This window comes from Diaporthe amygdali, assembly GCF_026229845.1.
Source record: "Diaporthe amygdali strain CAA958 chromosome Unknown NODE_12_length_1037015_cov_66_201586, whole genome shotgun sequence".
In the NCBI taxonomy this organism is placed as follows: domain Eukaryota; kingdom Fungi; phylum Ascomycota; class Sordariomycetes; order Diaporthales; family Diaporthaceae; genus Diaporthe; species Diaporthe amygdali.
In genome coordinates, this window is record NW_026517032.1 from 608,640 (window position 1) to 623,647 (window position 15,008).

At 54.7% G+C, this 15,008-nt stretch overlaps 5 protein-coding genes across 5 annotated transcripts; 4 read left to right on the plus strand and 1 right to left on the minus strand.

Annotated features, from left to right (window-relative positions):
* Positions 1-471: 471 nt before the first annotated feature.
* Positions 472-3,320, plus strand: J7T55_001917 (U3 small nucleolar RNA-associated protein; the record flags this gene model as incomplete). The annotated part of the gene is made up of 3 exons (XM_053142829.1): positions 472-648; positions 711-738; positions 796-3,320. The coding sequence occupies 3 exons, from the start codon at positions 472-474 to the stop codon at positions 3,318-3,320; spliced, it is 2,730 nt and encodes a 909-aa protein (XP_052994369.1).
* Positions 3,321-3,710: 390 nt separating this feature from the next.
* J7T55_001918 (u4 tri-snrnp-associated protein) lies at positions 3,711-5,366 on the plus strand (the record flags this gene model as incomplete). Its single annotated transcript, XM_053142830.1, has 1 exon — positions 3,711-5,366. One exon carries the CDS (start codon positions 3,711-3,713, stop codon positions 5,364-5,366), a length of 1,656 nt encoding a protein of 551 aa, XP_052994370.1.
* Positions 5,367-6,611: 1,245 nt separating this feature from the next.
* On the plus strand, positions 6,612-7,818 carry J7T55_001919 (translation initiation factor eIF4E3; the record flags this gene model as incomplete). The annotated part of the gene is made up of 3 exons (XM_053142831.1): positions 6,612-6,640; positions 6,708-7,544; positions 7,599-7,818. 3 exons carry the CDS (start codon positions 6,612-6,614, stop codon positions 7,816-7,818), a joined length of 1,086 nt encoding a protein of 361 aa, XP_052994371.1.
* Positions 7,819-9,193: 1,375 nt separating this feature from the next.
* On the plus strand, positions 9,194-11,343 carry J7T55_001920 (methionyl-trna synthetase; the record flags this gene model as incomplete). The annotated part of the gene is made up of 2 exons (XM_053142832.1): positions 9,194-11,123; positions 11,237-11,343. The coding sequence occupies 2 exons, from the start codon at positions 9,194-9,196 to the stop codon at positions 11,341-11,343; spliced, it is 2,037 nt and encodes a 678-aa protein (XP_052994372.1).
* A 566-nt stretch (positions 11,344-11,909) lies between these two features.
* J7T55_001921 (uncharacterized protein) lies at positions 11,910-14,745 on the minus strand (the record flags this gene model as incomplete). Its single annotated transcript, XM_053142833.1, has 3 exons — positions 11,910-12,686; positions 12,876-14,618; positions 14,674-14,745. The coding sequence occupies 3 exons, from the start codon at positions 14,743-14,745 to the stop codon at positions 11,910-11,912; spliced, it is 2,592 nt and encodes an 863-aa protein (XP_052994373.1).
* Between the last annotated feature and the right edge of the window lie 263 nt (positions 14,746-15,008).

Consider the following 15,008-nt stretch of genomic DNA (forward strand, 5'->3'; position numbering starts at 1 on the left):
GGTGCAGTACTCACACTGCAATTCAAAAATACAGTGCCCATCTTGACTCTTGCCACGAGGTTCACGGAGTACAGGACTAGACAGTACCATTCTCCATGTGCCAATGGTGCGGGAAGAGGGTCCTGGAGAGGCCCAAGCAGGTTGACCAGGCTCTTGCGAGAAGACTGCGAAATGGCATTCCCCGAAGACTAATTAGCACACTTGAGATTGGTTGTTTTTGTTGCCGGAAGGTAAGCAACAATGAAATATCGACGACGTCTGAATCAGCATGCACGTTAGTCTACATGAGATGCGTTGTTGATGGGGCGATGCACTGCTGACAAGCATGTACATGGTGATCCCTGTCCATGGGATCGGCGCTAAGATAACTCTAATTCCTTATCGAAAAAAGTTTTGGTTTACTTTGCTCACGCTCGACTTGCAGCGGGCGCCTGTGCAGCCCAAAACTGCCATCCGCACGCAGCAGTCGAGATGACAACAAGACTCCCTTTCAAAACGACATTCGAACCCGAAAGGGCGATACAGCCCATATTCACCGGGGGCTCAGTTGCACTAGACAATGGTGCCAGGATTCTGGCCACAAGCCTCGGGGAGGATGCCGTCTTGACGGATCTCTCAACCGGGAGGCAGTATGCTAGAATTGAAGGAGTCAGTCCATGCTTTGCCGCGAACAACAAACAATGACACCGCTGACGCTCAATACTAACTAGGATGACGAGCAAATATCAACCTTGACATGTACGGCGCACCAGATGCTTCACGTTGTTCTGAGTGATAGCTAACCTGAGAGCCTAGTGACCCCTTCCGCCTCTCACCTGATCGTCTGCTCTCGATCTCTCTCCATGCGCATATACTCCCTCAAAGTATCCGAAGATCAAGACGAAATCGAAGCGACCCTGACCCGAACTCTCAAACCACACGGGACCCCCGTCATCGTCTTGGCTGTCGACCGGACCGGCACTCTGCTCGCGACCGGCGCTGCCGATGGTAACATCAAAGTCTGGGACCTGATCGGTGGATATGTGACACACACGTTCCGGGGACCTAGCGTTCTTGTGTCAGCTCTACACTTCTTCGAGATCGCCACTAGTAGGCTAGCAGACGAGCAATTAACGGGCAAGAAGGGCAAGAAGACAAAGCGGAAAAGCGACGTCGGCAGTGATGACAAGAACGATGCGACTGCTAGGTTCCGTCTGGCATCTGGTAGTCAGGATGGCAAAGTCAGGGTCTGGGACCTGCACAAGCGCGCAGTGGTCGCGGACCTTGAGTCACATGTGTCGGACGTCCAGGGGTTGGATTACTCTGCGTCGCAACATGCGTTGGTTACGGCCAGTCGAGATAAGACGATGATCTGGTGGGATGCGAAGTCATGGACCCCGAGAAAGGTCATACCGACATTTGAGACGATGGAAGCCGTGGGCTTCTTAGAAGATGGCAGGCTGACCTATACTGCTGGCGTCAATGGCTGTGTGAGGCTTTGGGAATCCGACACTGGCCGTGAGGTGACGGCAGAACAGGCATCGAAGTCTGAGGGGGACTCAATAGTTGGCGCAGTTCTCTGCTCAGAGCAAAACCTGCTACTGACTGTCCAGACGGATCATACCCTCGTCCTTTACCGAACACCATCGGTGCGAGATGCTCTCACAATTCCTGAATTAGCACCCCTTGAACCGCTCAGAAGGATTTCGGGCACTCACGACGAGATCATCGACCTTGCATACGTCTTACCTGATCGCTCCATGATGGCACTGGGCACAAATTCGGAAGACGTGCGATTAGTTTCTGTGGCAGAGGTAGACGGAGGAGCAGATGATACTATTGGGACAGGGCATTACCTGGGCCAGGATATAGGCTTGCTCAAAGGTCACGACGAGATCGTGATTACGCTCGACGTCGACTGGTCCGGACACTGGATCGCAACAGGTGCCAAGGACAACACGGCTCGGCTGTGGCGGGTGGACCGGGAGAACAACAGCTACACGTGCTGGGCCATATTTACGGGACACGCAGAATCATTGGGTGCTATTGGCCTCCCCAAGACTATTCCTCAGGATTCGTCTGCAGCTTACCAGGACCCTGTCAACAACCCTCCCGCGTTTTTGGTAACAGGATCTCAGGACTTGACGGTGAAGAAGTGGGAGATCCCTCGGCAAGCCCAGAAGAAAGCCAAGGCTCTGTTTACGAGAAAGGCGCACGAGAAAGACATCAATGCGCTCGATATAAACCCCACAGGACAACTATTTGCATCTGCATCGCAGGACAAGACTGTCAAGATCTGGTCTGTGGCTGAGGGTGAGGTCCAGGGTATTCTTCGAGGCCACAAGAGGGGTGTGTGGTCAGTCAGATTTGCACCAGCCAACACGCCCACCATCCAAGGCGACAAGGGGGCAGTGGCCGGAAAAGGTCTGATTTTGACCGGCTCTGGAGACAAGACCGTCAAGGTATGGAGCTTGTCTGATTATACTTGCCTGAGGACATTCGAGGGCCATTCGAACAGTATTTTGAAGGTGGCATGGCTCAATCAGCACACAGAGGGCGACAAGTCAAAGCGTGTCCAATTCGCCAGTGCCGGTGGTGACGGTCTCGTAAAGGTCTGGGATGTCAACAGCGGCGAGACAGAGACGACGCTAGATAACCACGAGGACCGGGTTTGGGCCCTTGCTGTACACCCCGAAACGAACATGATAGTCTCGGGAAGCGCAGACTCCACAATCACCTTCTGGAAAGACACCTCATCACAGACACAGTCTGCGGCGGTCGAGGCAGCCACCAAGCTGATTGAGCAGGAGCAGGAGCTCGAGAACTACATGCATACTGGCGCATACAGAGATGCCATCGCGCTTGCACTGCAGCTCAACCACCCTGGCAGATTGCTCAACCTCTTCACCAAAGTTGTCACCTCCAAGGAACAAGACAAGGGGAGCTTGTCCGGCCTCAAGGCGGTAGACGAGGTCTTGGCGACGCTCTCGGACGAGCAGATCTTCTTGCTGCTACTGAGGCTGCGGGATTGGAACACCAATGCCAGAACCGCGCCAGTAGCCCAGAGGATCTTGTGGGCCGTCGTCAGGAGTTACCCGGCCTCCAAGTTCTCCAACCTGTCAGTCAAGGGTGCGCGTGGGCAGAAGAGCTTGAATGAGGTTCTGAACGCGCTGAAGGTGTATACCGAGAGGCACTACAAGCGCATGGAGGAGCTTGTGGATGAATCGTACCTGGTCGAGTATACGCTGCAGGAGATGGAAAACTTGGCACCAACGATGGACTTGCCCTCAGCTGATGAGAATGGTAAGGCGGATGTGCTGATGCTGGATGCATCTTCATGAGATCGGGCAGTTCTTGGGTAGATAAAATAGACGTGATACCAAATCATCATAATTGAATCTCAACAAATCACCATTTTGAAATGTCTCTGAACTATCGCGAGGAGTTCAATTTTTTTTCTTTTTCCCTCGAATAAAGATCAAAACATAGCCATGGAGGACTTCGGTCGGGATGCTATCAACTGGCCTTGGACAGAGCTCTGGTCGTGGCAATAGCAAAAGGTGGGGGCGTCAGCGCATCAACCAAAACAGTCCCCAAGATTTCCGCGCTGCAGTGAACCTGATCCACCACAGCTGCCTCATCGACATGACCACCTACTGCACCACCCAGGGCCCGATCTAATCTCTCTCCCTTTCCCTACAAACCACACACGAATCGAGTGCCAAATCAACATGTCGAAGCGATTGGCATCGGAAGCTCTCGAAGAAGCTTTGAACGCAGACTCCCCTGCATCGAAAAGGTCGAGAATTGGCGAGCCAAGTGAAAGTCCCAGCGCGCACGAGAACGGCGACCTGGAGCGCGAGGCAGAGGATGAGACCACACCAAGAAAGAATGGCAACGCAAACGGACACGGAGTAGACTCAGACTCCGACTTTGACGACGATGTGCCTGAAGAGAAAGCACCGATCAGACAATCGGCGCCCACAGCCGGCTACGATGACCTGTACCTCGACACGATCGACCGGAATGTGCTAGATTTCGACTTCGAGAAGCTCTGCTCAGTATCACTTTCCAACATCAACGTATACGCGTGCCTAGTTTGCGGCAAGTACTTTCAAGGCCGGGGCCCAAAATCACACGCCTACTTCCACTCGTTGGATGAAAACCACCATGTCTACATCAACATGGCAACTCAGAAAGTATACGTGTTACCGGAAGGTTACGAGGTTACGAGCAAGAGTCTGGAGGATATCAAGTACGTGTCGGATCCGAGGTACACAAAACAAGAGGTTATGGAGATAGATCGCCGGCCACGCACCAGTCTCACAATCTTGGGCAAGGACTACACACCAGGCTACGTAGGGATGAACAACATCAAGGAGAACGACTACCTGAATGTGGTGGTGCAGGCACTTTCGCACGTTCCACCACTGCGAAACTTCTTCCTGTTGGAGGACTTTGCGAGCTCCCGGTCGGAGCTGGTGAAGAGGACGAGCATTTTGTTCAGGAAGATCTGGAACCCGCGCGCGTTCAAGTCGCACGTGTCGCCACACGAGCTGCTACAGGAGATTTCATTACGGTCGAACAAGCGATATACCCTGACAGCGCAGAGTGACCCTGTCGAGTTCTTGAGCTGGTTCCTGAACAACCTTCACCTCGGCCTAGGAGGAAGCAAGACCAAGCCGGGAAGCAGTATGATCCAGCGAGTATTCCAAGGAAAGCTCAAAGTCGAGTCGCAAGCAATCACGGCGAAAGCGGACGTGGGCGACCGCCTGCGGTTCGAGGAGGCGGCAGAAGTAAAGGTGGATGTCAGCCGATTCCTCCTCCTGACGCTGGACCTCCCTCCCGCACCACTGTTCCAAGACGAACAGGAGCGCAACATCATTCCCCAGGTGCCGCTCACAAAGATCCTTTCCAAGTACGACGGCCACTCAGCACAAGAGCACCTGGCACACAGGCGACGCTACAGGTTGATGCACCCCTTGCCGCCTTACCTAGTCATGCACGTCAAGCGCTTCAGCCAGAACAAGTTCGTCAGCGAGCGCAACCCGACGATCGTGACGTTCGACTCGCGCGACCTGGACGTGAGCCCGTACGTGGAGCCGGACCCGTCAATACACCCCGGGCGCGGGCCGATCTACTACGACTTGGTGGCGAACGTCGTCCACGAGGCGGTGCGGCTGCGCGAGGACGTGGCGGACACGGGCGAGGAGCGCAAGACGTGGAAGGTGCAGTTGCTGGACAAGGCGAGGGGAGAGTGGGTGGTCTGCCAGGACTTGTTCGTGGACAAGATCCAGAAGGAGCTGCTGTGTATGGGAGAGAGCTACTTGCAGGTCTGGGAGCGAAGGAGAGAGCCTGGCCAGGGGAAGGGCAAAGGAAGGGCCTGAACGACCTTGGGACTGTATACTACAAGAAATGTAGTGCCCGTTTGCGGCCTTAGCCCACTGAACATTTAATTGGGACTGGGCAGCACTCATCTGAACCAAATAGTCTGTGAACATCGGGTAAATAATAACAAACTGTGGAATAATGCCAGCTTCGTTCATATTGAAACTTGGTCGCCCATCTGCTGGGTAGGAGTGGGAGCGGTGCGTAGCAGAATGGTCTAAAAACTTGCTTTTCAGCTTCCCTCGGACATGGATGGGGGCGGTCAGACTTGGAAGCAATCTCCAAATTTGTCTGCTTCTGTAGCACTTCGAGGCTGAAAGGTGGTGGTGCCATGCACACTCATGCGTGCCATGATTGCCGTCACCCGTGAGCGGCACCGCGCCCAGGTACCCCACACTGTACACTGGCTGCTGGCTGCTGGCTGCTGGCGGCGTCGATCCGTTAGGTGTTAGGTGCGCAACGGTGGAGCTGGGCTCGGCTGGCTGGGCCCAACCCCGTCGCCTCGCCATCCCAGTGCTCATTGGAAGAGACTTTTTCTGTCGACGCTTTCACATTTTAACAAGTTCCGCATTCCATCCCAACCCGCCCGACCAGACGCCAGACCACTGAATACCAATACCCAAACGTTACCCTTGTGACACCGCCTGCAATCCCCATCCCACCTTCAGATCGATTGTCTTCCCTGCTGCAACCAGGCACTCTTCCATCCAGCCCAATCCAACTACGAAGCCATCCCAAGCATCGAGACCCCCCTGTGTCAAGCTCTGTACCTGGACTCTTCTCCGTCATCAGCATCTTGGTACATCCCTCCGCCACTTACACACATACATACAGTACCAAACACAAATCTGCACTGCAACTTACATTCTGGGTTACACTTCGACTTCAACATCTCCTTCACCTCTCAGCGCCCTCTCTGAACATCTGGCCCATATTCAAATCCTCGTTCCACTGCCACTGTCGACGTATCCTTCCAACGCGCGATCTGCGGTTGCATTTTGACCACCTCCACCACCGCGACAATACGCAACCACAACAAAGAACAGCACATCTGCAACACCCCACCTACAATCATTTCTGCAATCTGATAGGAGCCTGTTCAATTGACCGATATTAAGCGAAACTACTTTTGGGTACATCTCAATCCTCGGGGCCTGGAATAAGTCTGAGAGGAGGGTTGCAGAAATCTACCCAAGCACACATCGCAAAGGGCAGCGTGCCTCGCCGTTCGTTTCACAGCCTTCATGGATAACCTATGGACCCGCCGGACCAAGTATGTCCATACCCATGCCCAGATACCCTAGGCACATCGTGCAAATGCTGACTTTGGCTTCCTCCAGCACCAACAAGCTCTCCCTCACGACTCCAGGTTCAGCCCTCAACGACACCGGCTCCATCGGTCGGAATTCCTCCATCTCCAAGCGATTCGGCGGTGACAGCTCGTCGCATGGGACGAGGAACCCTCTCAACGACATCAAGACCCCCGGCAGCGGACTCGTTTCACCCGGCGGCGCATCCAACGCCTTTGCCCTTGGGACCGGCGCCTTCTCAAACTTCGGAGCCAAGACGCCCAAGTCCACCGGGAATCCCTTCGACCTAGCCTCCAAGACCCCCACGGCCGACAAGTCCGTAAAGGATGGCACAAACGGGGGCAGCACAACCAAGGCCGGCCCAAGTGGGGCTGCGAAATCAGCCGCGACCACACCAGGGGCTGCGCTTAGGGAGAGGAAGGATAGTGACCAACGCGGGGTCCACCCGCTTCGCAACGGCTGGGCGTTCTGGTACCGCCCCTCCATCCCAAAGAATGTCGGCTTCATTCCATACGAGGACACCGTCCATGGTATAGCGCAGGTCGGCACCGCTGAGGAGTTTTGGGCCGTGTACAGGCACCTGAAGCGGCCGTCCTCCCTGCCCGTGGTGTCCGACTACCATCTTTTCAAGAAGGGCGTCCGACCTATCTGGGAGGATGACGAGAACCGGAAGGGCGGCAAATGGGTCGTGCGCCTTAAGAAGGGGGTCGCGGATCGGTACTGGGAGGATTTGATGCTTGCGCTCATTGGTGAGCAGTTTGGCGATGCTGGTGAGGAGGTCTGTGGTGCCGTGATGAGTGTCAGAAACGGTGAGGATATCCTCAGCATCTGGACTGCTACCAGTGGGGGCAAGGTGCTCAAGATCAGGTGAGTAAGAGGCCATCGCACTTGTCAGACAAAAATATCTAACTTTGTCACCAGGGAAACCTTCAAGCGGGTTCTAAACTTTCCTCCGGACACCAAAATCGAATGGAAGGTGCATGAGGAGAGCATCCAACAACGCATCACGGTCGAGGAGTCTCGCAAGGAGAGGGCGAACCAGCACAAGTCTGGTAACAAGCAGAACAACCAGCGACAGACTCAGCAGCATCAGCAGGGCAGCGACGACTCCGCCCCAGCACCAGCCCCCCAGGCATCATAGTGGCAGTCTCGGCGGCAACTGAGCGTGACATTACAGGAGTATCTGCTTACCTGGAGGAGGCAAACTTTCGGCAGTCCACTCTCCAGACACCCCACAACTGATTCCCTAGGTCGGAGGACAGGTGGGAGGAGACGGCTGGATGCTGGCATATCTAGCGAATGGCCCGTGGGTCGTGCAGAGCCGCATGTATCGAATAGTAGCGTGTTGTTTTTTGGGTCACAGCAAATTCCAAGTACTGAGCTTTGCATGCCGAAAAATAAATCACAAATGTGAAAGGTCGACAGTCCTCATCATCTTCAAGCTTGGTTTTGTGAATCAGGCGCACCATGTGGTGCGACTGCAGACCCCACGTTCGTGAAGTTGACCAAGCAGTTTTGGTGAACCTTTGCCGATCAACGCATTGTCAAGATGTATGATCCATATATATGCAGGGATATTCCAAGGTCAGTCCAGGCAATCTGATCGAGCACTGCTGGCTCCGCCTGCACCAACAACATCGGATCGAGATGCCACCAGCCTTGGAAACCCGCCTCCTCACCGTCACCTTCTCTCCTGCTTCGGCACTATCACTTTCTTCACCACCAGGCTCCCCCGATCACTTTGGATAAAAAAGATGCTATGCACTGTCAAACCTCCTCCGGGGAGTCTCCGGGTCCCTCAAGCTGACTGTGAAGCGGTTCCATCAGCTTGGAAATAAGCTCCTTGATATCACTTGGGAGGTTTTGCAATCGGCATAGGATGGTTTTGGGTATGGCATTGGTTTTTTTGTGCTCACATGGAGTTACAAATAAGGGATGCATCAACAAGCCTACAAAATCGGATCTAACCTCCAAGCAAGATGCATCTTGTCTAGGTAATATTTTCGATGGTACACGAGGTGCTGAGCGTAAGTGCATGAGAGGATTGGATATCGATAAGAGGGTACGTGAACCGGCCGCCGTGATTTAGAGGCTACGGAGTCCGGTACAGCACCTTTGCCCCCCTCGCTATCGTTATCGTACACGGTGCTCCCGCCTCATCAGCCTCAGCTCACCTGTCGGACGACCCCTCCATGCGACACAAGCTCACTGGCCGTTTCGTGGGCATCCACCCTGTTGACTCACACTTCACTGCATTTTATATCTCGTTTGACCAACAACCCCACAGGATTGAAACCCCCCAGATTATTCTATTAAGAGCCTAGAGCATCTGCGAGTCCAAAGCATTCTTGGAAACCAGCGGCCGCGATCCAAAAGTTGCCCCACCAAGTTTTTCGTAAGGGTGGACCCTGGTCTGGTCTCTCTCATTCTCGTTCTCATTCTCATCGTCGTCCTCATCTCAAGAGGCTCACAGCTCGCCGTAGCGACAGCGCAGCACACGAAACAAAACCCGCAAGATGGCAACGGACCCAATACTGCCAGTGGAGGGCAAGAGGAATATTCTCATCACCAGCGCTCTCCCATATGTCAACAATGTGCCCCACCTCGGGAATGTCATCGGCAGTGTCCTGTCCGCAGATGTCTTCTCCCGCTGGTCCAAGGCCCGCGGTTTCCAAACTCTCTTCGTTTGCGGCTCTGACGAGTACGGAACTGCCACCGAGACCAAGGCCCTCGAGGAGGGCGTGAGCCCCGAGGAGCTCTGCAAGAAGTACCACGCTCTCCACAAGGAGATCTACGACTGGTTCAAAATCGAGTTTGACATCTTTGGTCGCACCCCTACCGAGCACCAGACACAAATCACCCAGGACATCTTCCGCAACTTGTGGAACAACGGCTTCATCCTCGAGCGCGAGGAGTTCCAGCCTTTCTGCTCTCACGAGAACCACAACAGCTTCCTCGCTGACAGATTCGTCGAGGGAGAGTGCTCCATTTGTGGCGACAATGGGGCGCGAGGTGACCAGTGCGACAAGTGCGGCAACCTGTTGGATCCATTCCAGCCCGAATCCGAGGCGGGTGCATCCGATGATGCTGCGGCAAAGGGTACCGGGTGGCTCGTGAACCCCCGCTGCAAAGTTGACGGCACAACGCCCGAGAGGCGGAAGACAAAGCACCTGTACCTGCGACTGGATGCACTAGGAGACGAGATCAAGGGCTGGTTCCTCGAGGCTAGCAAAAAGGGTGCATGGAGCTCCAACTGTATCCAGATCACCGACTCGTGGATCCAGAAGGGGTTGCTGCCTCGTGCCATCACTCGTGATCTGAAATGGGGCACTGCCATACCCAAGGGCCTCAAGGGTCTGGACGATGAGGCATATGCTAACAAGGTGTTTTACGTGTGGTTCGATGCCTGCATTGGGTATGTGTCCATTACAGCCAACTACACAGACGGCAAGAATGCGGATGGGAAATTGTGGGAGAAGTGGTGGAAGTCCGATAATGTCGACCTCATACAATTCATGGGTAAAGACAACGTTCCCTTCCACACCATCGTCTTCCCAGGCTCCCAGATCGGCACTAGGGAGAAATGGACCAAGGTTCACAAGCTTTCTACCACCGAGTACCTGAACTACGAGGAATCCAAGTTCAGCAAATCCAAGGGAGTCGGCGTGTTTGGAAACAATGCGAAGGACACTGGAATCGAGCCAAACGTGTGGAGATATTATCTGCTTTCTCGTCGCCCTGAGACTGCCGACAGCGAGTTCAAGTGGACCGAGTTCGTCGACGCCAACAACAACGACCTGCTGAAGAACCTTGGCAACTTCAACCAGCGCGTGGGCAAGTTCTGCCAAGCCAAGTACGACTCCGTAGTCCCCGACTACACGAAGTACACATCCGAGGGCATCGCCGCGCACATCAAGGACGTGAACACCCTCCTGAAGGAGTACAACACTCACATGGACGCCACCAAGCTGCGGGCGGGCCTCCAGACGGTCCTGGCCATGTCCTCGCTCGGCAACAAGCTCCTCCAGGACAACAAGCTGGACAACCGCCTCCTGGCCGAGGAGCCCGACCGCTGCGCGGCCGTCATCGGCCTCGCGCTGAACCACATCGCCCTGCTGGCCTCCATCGTCGCCCCGTATATGCCCGGCACCGCCGCCAACATCTTCGAGCAGCTCGGCCTCGAGCCTCAGCCGTCCATCCCGGATACGTGGGTGACGGACGCCATCAAGCCCGGGCACAAGCTCGGCACCCCCCAGCTTCTGTTCACGCAGATCCCGGCGGCCAAGGTCGAGGAGTGGCGCGAGGCGTACGGCGGCGAGGAGGTCAAGAAGGCCAAGGAGCTCGCCGCCAAAAAGGCCGAGGAGAAGAGGCTCGCCAAGGAGCGCGAGAAGGAGAAGAAGAGGCTCAAGAAGCTGGCCGCGGCTCAGGCTAAGGAGAACCAGACGCGTAAGTGACTTCAACCCGAGCGTGGTGCAACGTAATCTTTTCACACGTGAAGAAAAAAAAGGCAAAGAAATTGTACGAAACCGTGAAAGATATGCTGACACGATCCCTTACAGCCGCTGCCAAGCCAAGCGTCGAGTCGACCGAGAAAAAGGAGATGGCAGACCCCGAGATCGAAAAGGTCACCGAGGCCATCGCCAAGGCGGACGTGCACACTTCGTAAGTGGTATGGCCGGACTACAGGCGTCTTGTAGCGCACAGTCAGCGCATTGCGTAGATTTTCATCCGTGATTTTGCGGACGCTGTTGAGTAGGGCATGGGGTGGGAGCAACTGCAACAATCAGGCGGCGTTCAACTCAGCCGTGCGAAAACGGAAGGCACTGGGGAAGTTGGGGGTTGGGGGACCTTCTGTATCGGACTCCGTCACACATCTTGACATCCAAGATTTGCGTGTTAGATGGCAAAAAGTAGAAGATTTCGGCTGTGGGCTGGTGGGGGGGTTGACGGCGGTTGGAAAAAAGGAGCCAATGATTTGCTGGGATTTCATCGATCTTAGATGGTCATCTGGAGGATGAAGGCAGAGCTTTTAGATGTAGCACTTTGTCAAATAAAGTCAGTGCATGTCAAAGTAGCGAGGACCAGGTCGTCCGGGGTCGAGAGGCTTTCTGGCGATCAGCGGCAGAACATATGCGTGGAAAGCGAGCGTATCACGGCTGAAACAATTCAAGGCCAAGTTGAGGCCAAGCGCTTTTAAATTGTACTTTGAGGCTGGATCCAAACTGCCCGGTTCTAAGCGGCCTGCCTGCTATTATCTCTAATGCCCATCTCCAGCATCTCAGCAAGGATATCCCACTTCGGGGCGGCCGCGTCGACCGAAGCTCTCGCCACGCCGCGCAGGCTGCCCGCGATGAAGCGCAGATGCCGGTCGAAGTCGGCGCGGATGCCCATGAGGACCTCGGCGTACGTCTGTCGCTGCTGCTTCTTCTGGTTCTGCTTCGGGGTGTTGACCGGGTCCTGGACGCCGAAGTCCTCGTCGTCATCATCGCCGTCGCCGAAGAGGATGGTATTGTCCTCCTCCCTCTCCCTCTCCTTGGGACTGACGTAGACGCCGGACCTCGGTGTCTTCTCGCTACTGATGGCGCCGCCTGCGCCCGGCCGCTTTGGCGTGGTGAGGTCGTCATGCTGGGATATGCCCGCGGCCTCGCTCGCCCTCTTTTCCTCCTCCGCCAGCCTTGCGTCCTCGAGCTTGATGGCCAGGTCGAGCACGTCGAGCATGCACTCCTTGATGGGCTCCAGCTTGGCGCCCAGAAATGCCTCCTCCATGATGCGTTTCGAGAAGGCAGAATGGATCTTGATCATGTCGTCGACGTCTTCTGCATTGCGGACGTCGCCGCGCATACGTGCTATGTTGGGGGCGAGGACGAGGGTGGTAAGGTAGGTCTGGAGGATGTTTGTGAACCAGATCAGGCGCGAGCGGAGGCTGTAAAATGCTAGTTGTTCGCTTGTCTCGTCATAACTCCTGCAGCTGATGAACAACTTATTCAAGATAGCGGCTATTCGTCGGATCTGTAATAGGAGTGTGAACATAGTTTGGTAATCAACAATACTTTCCGGTGTGATAACCAGACGAACGGGCCAAGCGAGCCTGTAAGTAAGTCGAACCCCGGGTATAGTGTTTCTAACACTGCAGCGGGCTTTGCAAGGATCGTCGTGGTAGATGTGCTCAGGGTCCACGGCGGCCGAAAGGCGATATACCTCTAAGCCGGAGTACTGCGACCAAGCCTCCTGAGCGGCCTCTGTGAGGCTGAAACGGTCTGTCCAAGTAGTGTTCATCTCATCCAGGTTTGAGAATATGGAAGATGAGAATATCTCGGATATGGAGCCGTCTGACATGAAGTAGATATTCTGCAACACATCAAAGCTGGACCACAACCCGCAGGATTCGAACAGTATTGCCTGGAGGTTTGCAGCCGTCGAGTAATATTTGCTTTGAATCCAGAGGTCGAATGCATCGCTGAAGAGCTCCGAGAACGGCGCGAGAGTGAGATCTGGGGAGCCACAGATAGACTCGAAATCTAATGGGGGCTCTAGCGTGTGAGCTGCGGGATCGTCTCTGACGCTGCGGAAGCGCCCAAGCTGCTTGAGGACAACCACGCTCTTTCCAGTGTTGAAGACCTTCCTCAATGCCGGTTGCAGGAAATTAGGTGCATGCAGTTGGTCGTCATGAGTTCGCCGGAGTTCGAACTTGTGGCTCCACATCTGATGCAGAGGGACGGGAGTTGAACACTCCGCAACGAAAAACGTCTTGTCTCCTGGCGTCAGATGGCCTTCCTCCATCCACCGCCTTATGGGAATGGTGTAAACTCTGAAGCATTCGAAAAAGATGACCCCTAAGAAGCTGTACGTACGTACATCCCCACTCAGTTGAGCAATACAAGTCGCATCATAGAGCAGCTCGAGGCAGCGAAAAGCATGAGCGAAGCGTTCATCCTGTAGCTGACGGACCACGTGGCCAAGTGCAGTCAGAGGAGTAAGGTGTGACTTGAGCTCCTCCTGAAGGGAGATCAAGCTGACAATTGTATCACTCTTGATGTCAACGAATCGATGCTGTATCAAGGCGATTTCCCGGTCAAACAGCCTCAGTCGTTCACAAACGGAGTCCTGGAAGGCTTGGACCATGGGGATATCCTGTATCGTTTCGCAGAATTTGCGCAGAGGAAGCAGGGTTCGACCACATTCGGCAAAGGAGTTGATCAAGGCCCTATAGGTATCCCATGAGATATCCGCAAGCTGGTATCTGGCCACGGGCGTACAATCTGTGCCAAACAGATCTGACGGTAGGCCGTTGAGCATGAATAAGGCTTCACGTAGGATTTGGAGCTCGGAAATGGGTATCTTTAGGGGCCGGCCTGCCTCATCCCTAGGAAGCGCAGCATTTCGCCATTCTTGAGACTTTCTCACGATTTCGAGCGCCGATTCACCGTCGTTTTGTGGAAGAATAAGGTCTCTTGCCGTTCTCTTAGTCTGAGTCGCACTAGATATCGAGGTGTCCGATGAGTCTTCCGAAGCCTGTGACTGGGAGTCCTGGACAAGCTCATCCTCTGAGCTGTCGGCAAAGTCGACGTTCTTCCAGAGACCGCGCTCCTGCGCCCAACCATCCTCCTTGGCGATGTCTTCCCATCGCAGTTTCAGACCTGGGTCTTGGTCTGGAGGACGCAGGCGCTCCAAAACATCGAGTGACGTTTTTTGTGTGGGCCTGTCAGATAACTCAAGGAAGAGGTGTAATAATTCAGGTGTGAACCTGGTAGTTCTGGTTGACAGAGAGTCGAGCCTCTGCCTTAATGCTTCTGAGAGCCCATCTCGTCCAACGACTGAGAAGCGCTCCACGAGGCCACGGAGTTGGTCCTCAACTAGAAAGTGATTGGTCTGCAGGTAATTCCGATTCCTCAGGCTGCGAAGGGCAGACTCGCGGAAGCTGTTGAACCTACTTGGATGAGACTAAGGATGGTTAGAGATAGGGGAACAGTAGACTCATCATTGAGAGCGGGCGTACAGCAGGTGAGGTGGATGTGATGATGGTGACAAGCTCGTCTGTTAGGGCACCAAACTCGGCGAGAAACGCCATTGTGCAGGGAGAGGAGAGGATGTAGACGGTGCTGGACTTTGTCACAACAACTCCATTATGGGTTTTGCTGGCTGAAGTTGACCAGCAGATGAGGCTCAAGTGCTGCGTGACTGTCTAAGTGCCTCTCTGTACGCGTGGAAGGAGTTACAAGCGTTACACGCGACTTGGCCCTAGTGCCCAGTCCCTCAACCAGATCCAGGTGCAGATCTGACGTTGGTTTTCCCACTGCTGCAGAAGCTTAGGCTTGGCCAATCCACCTGGCC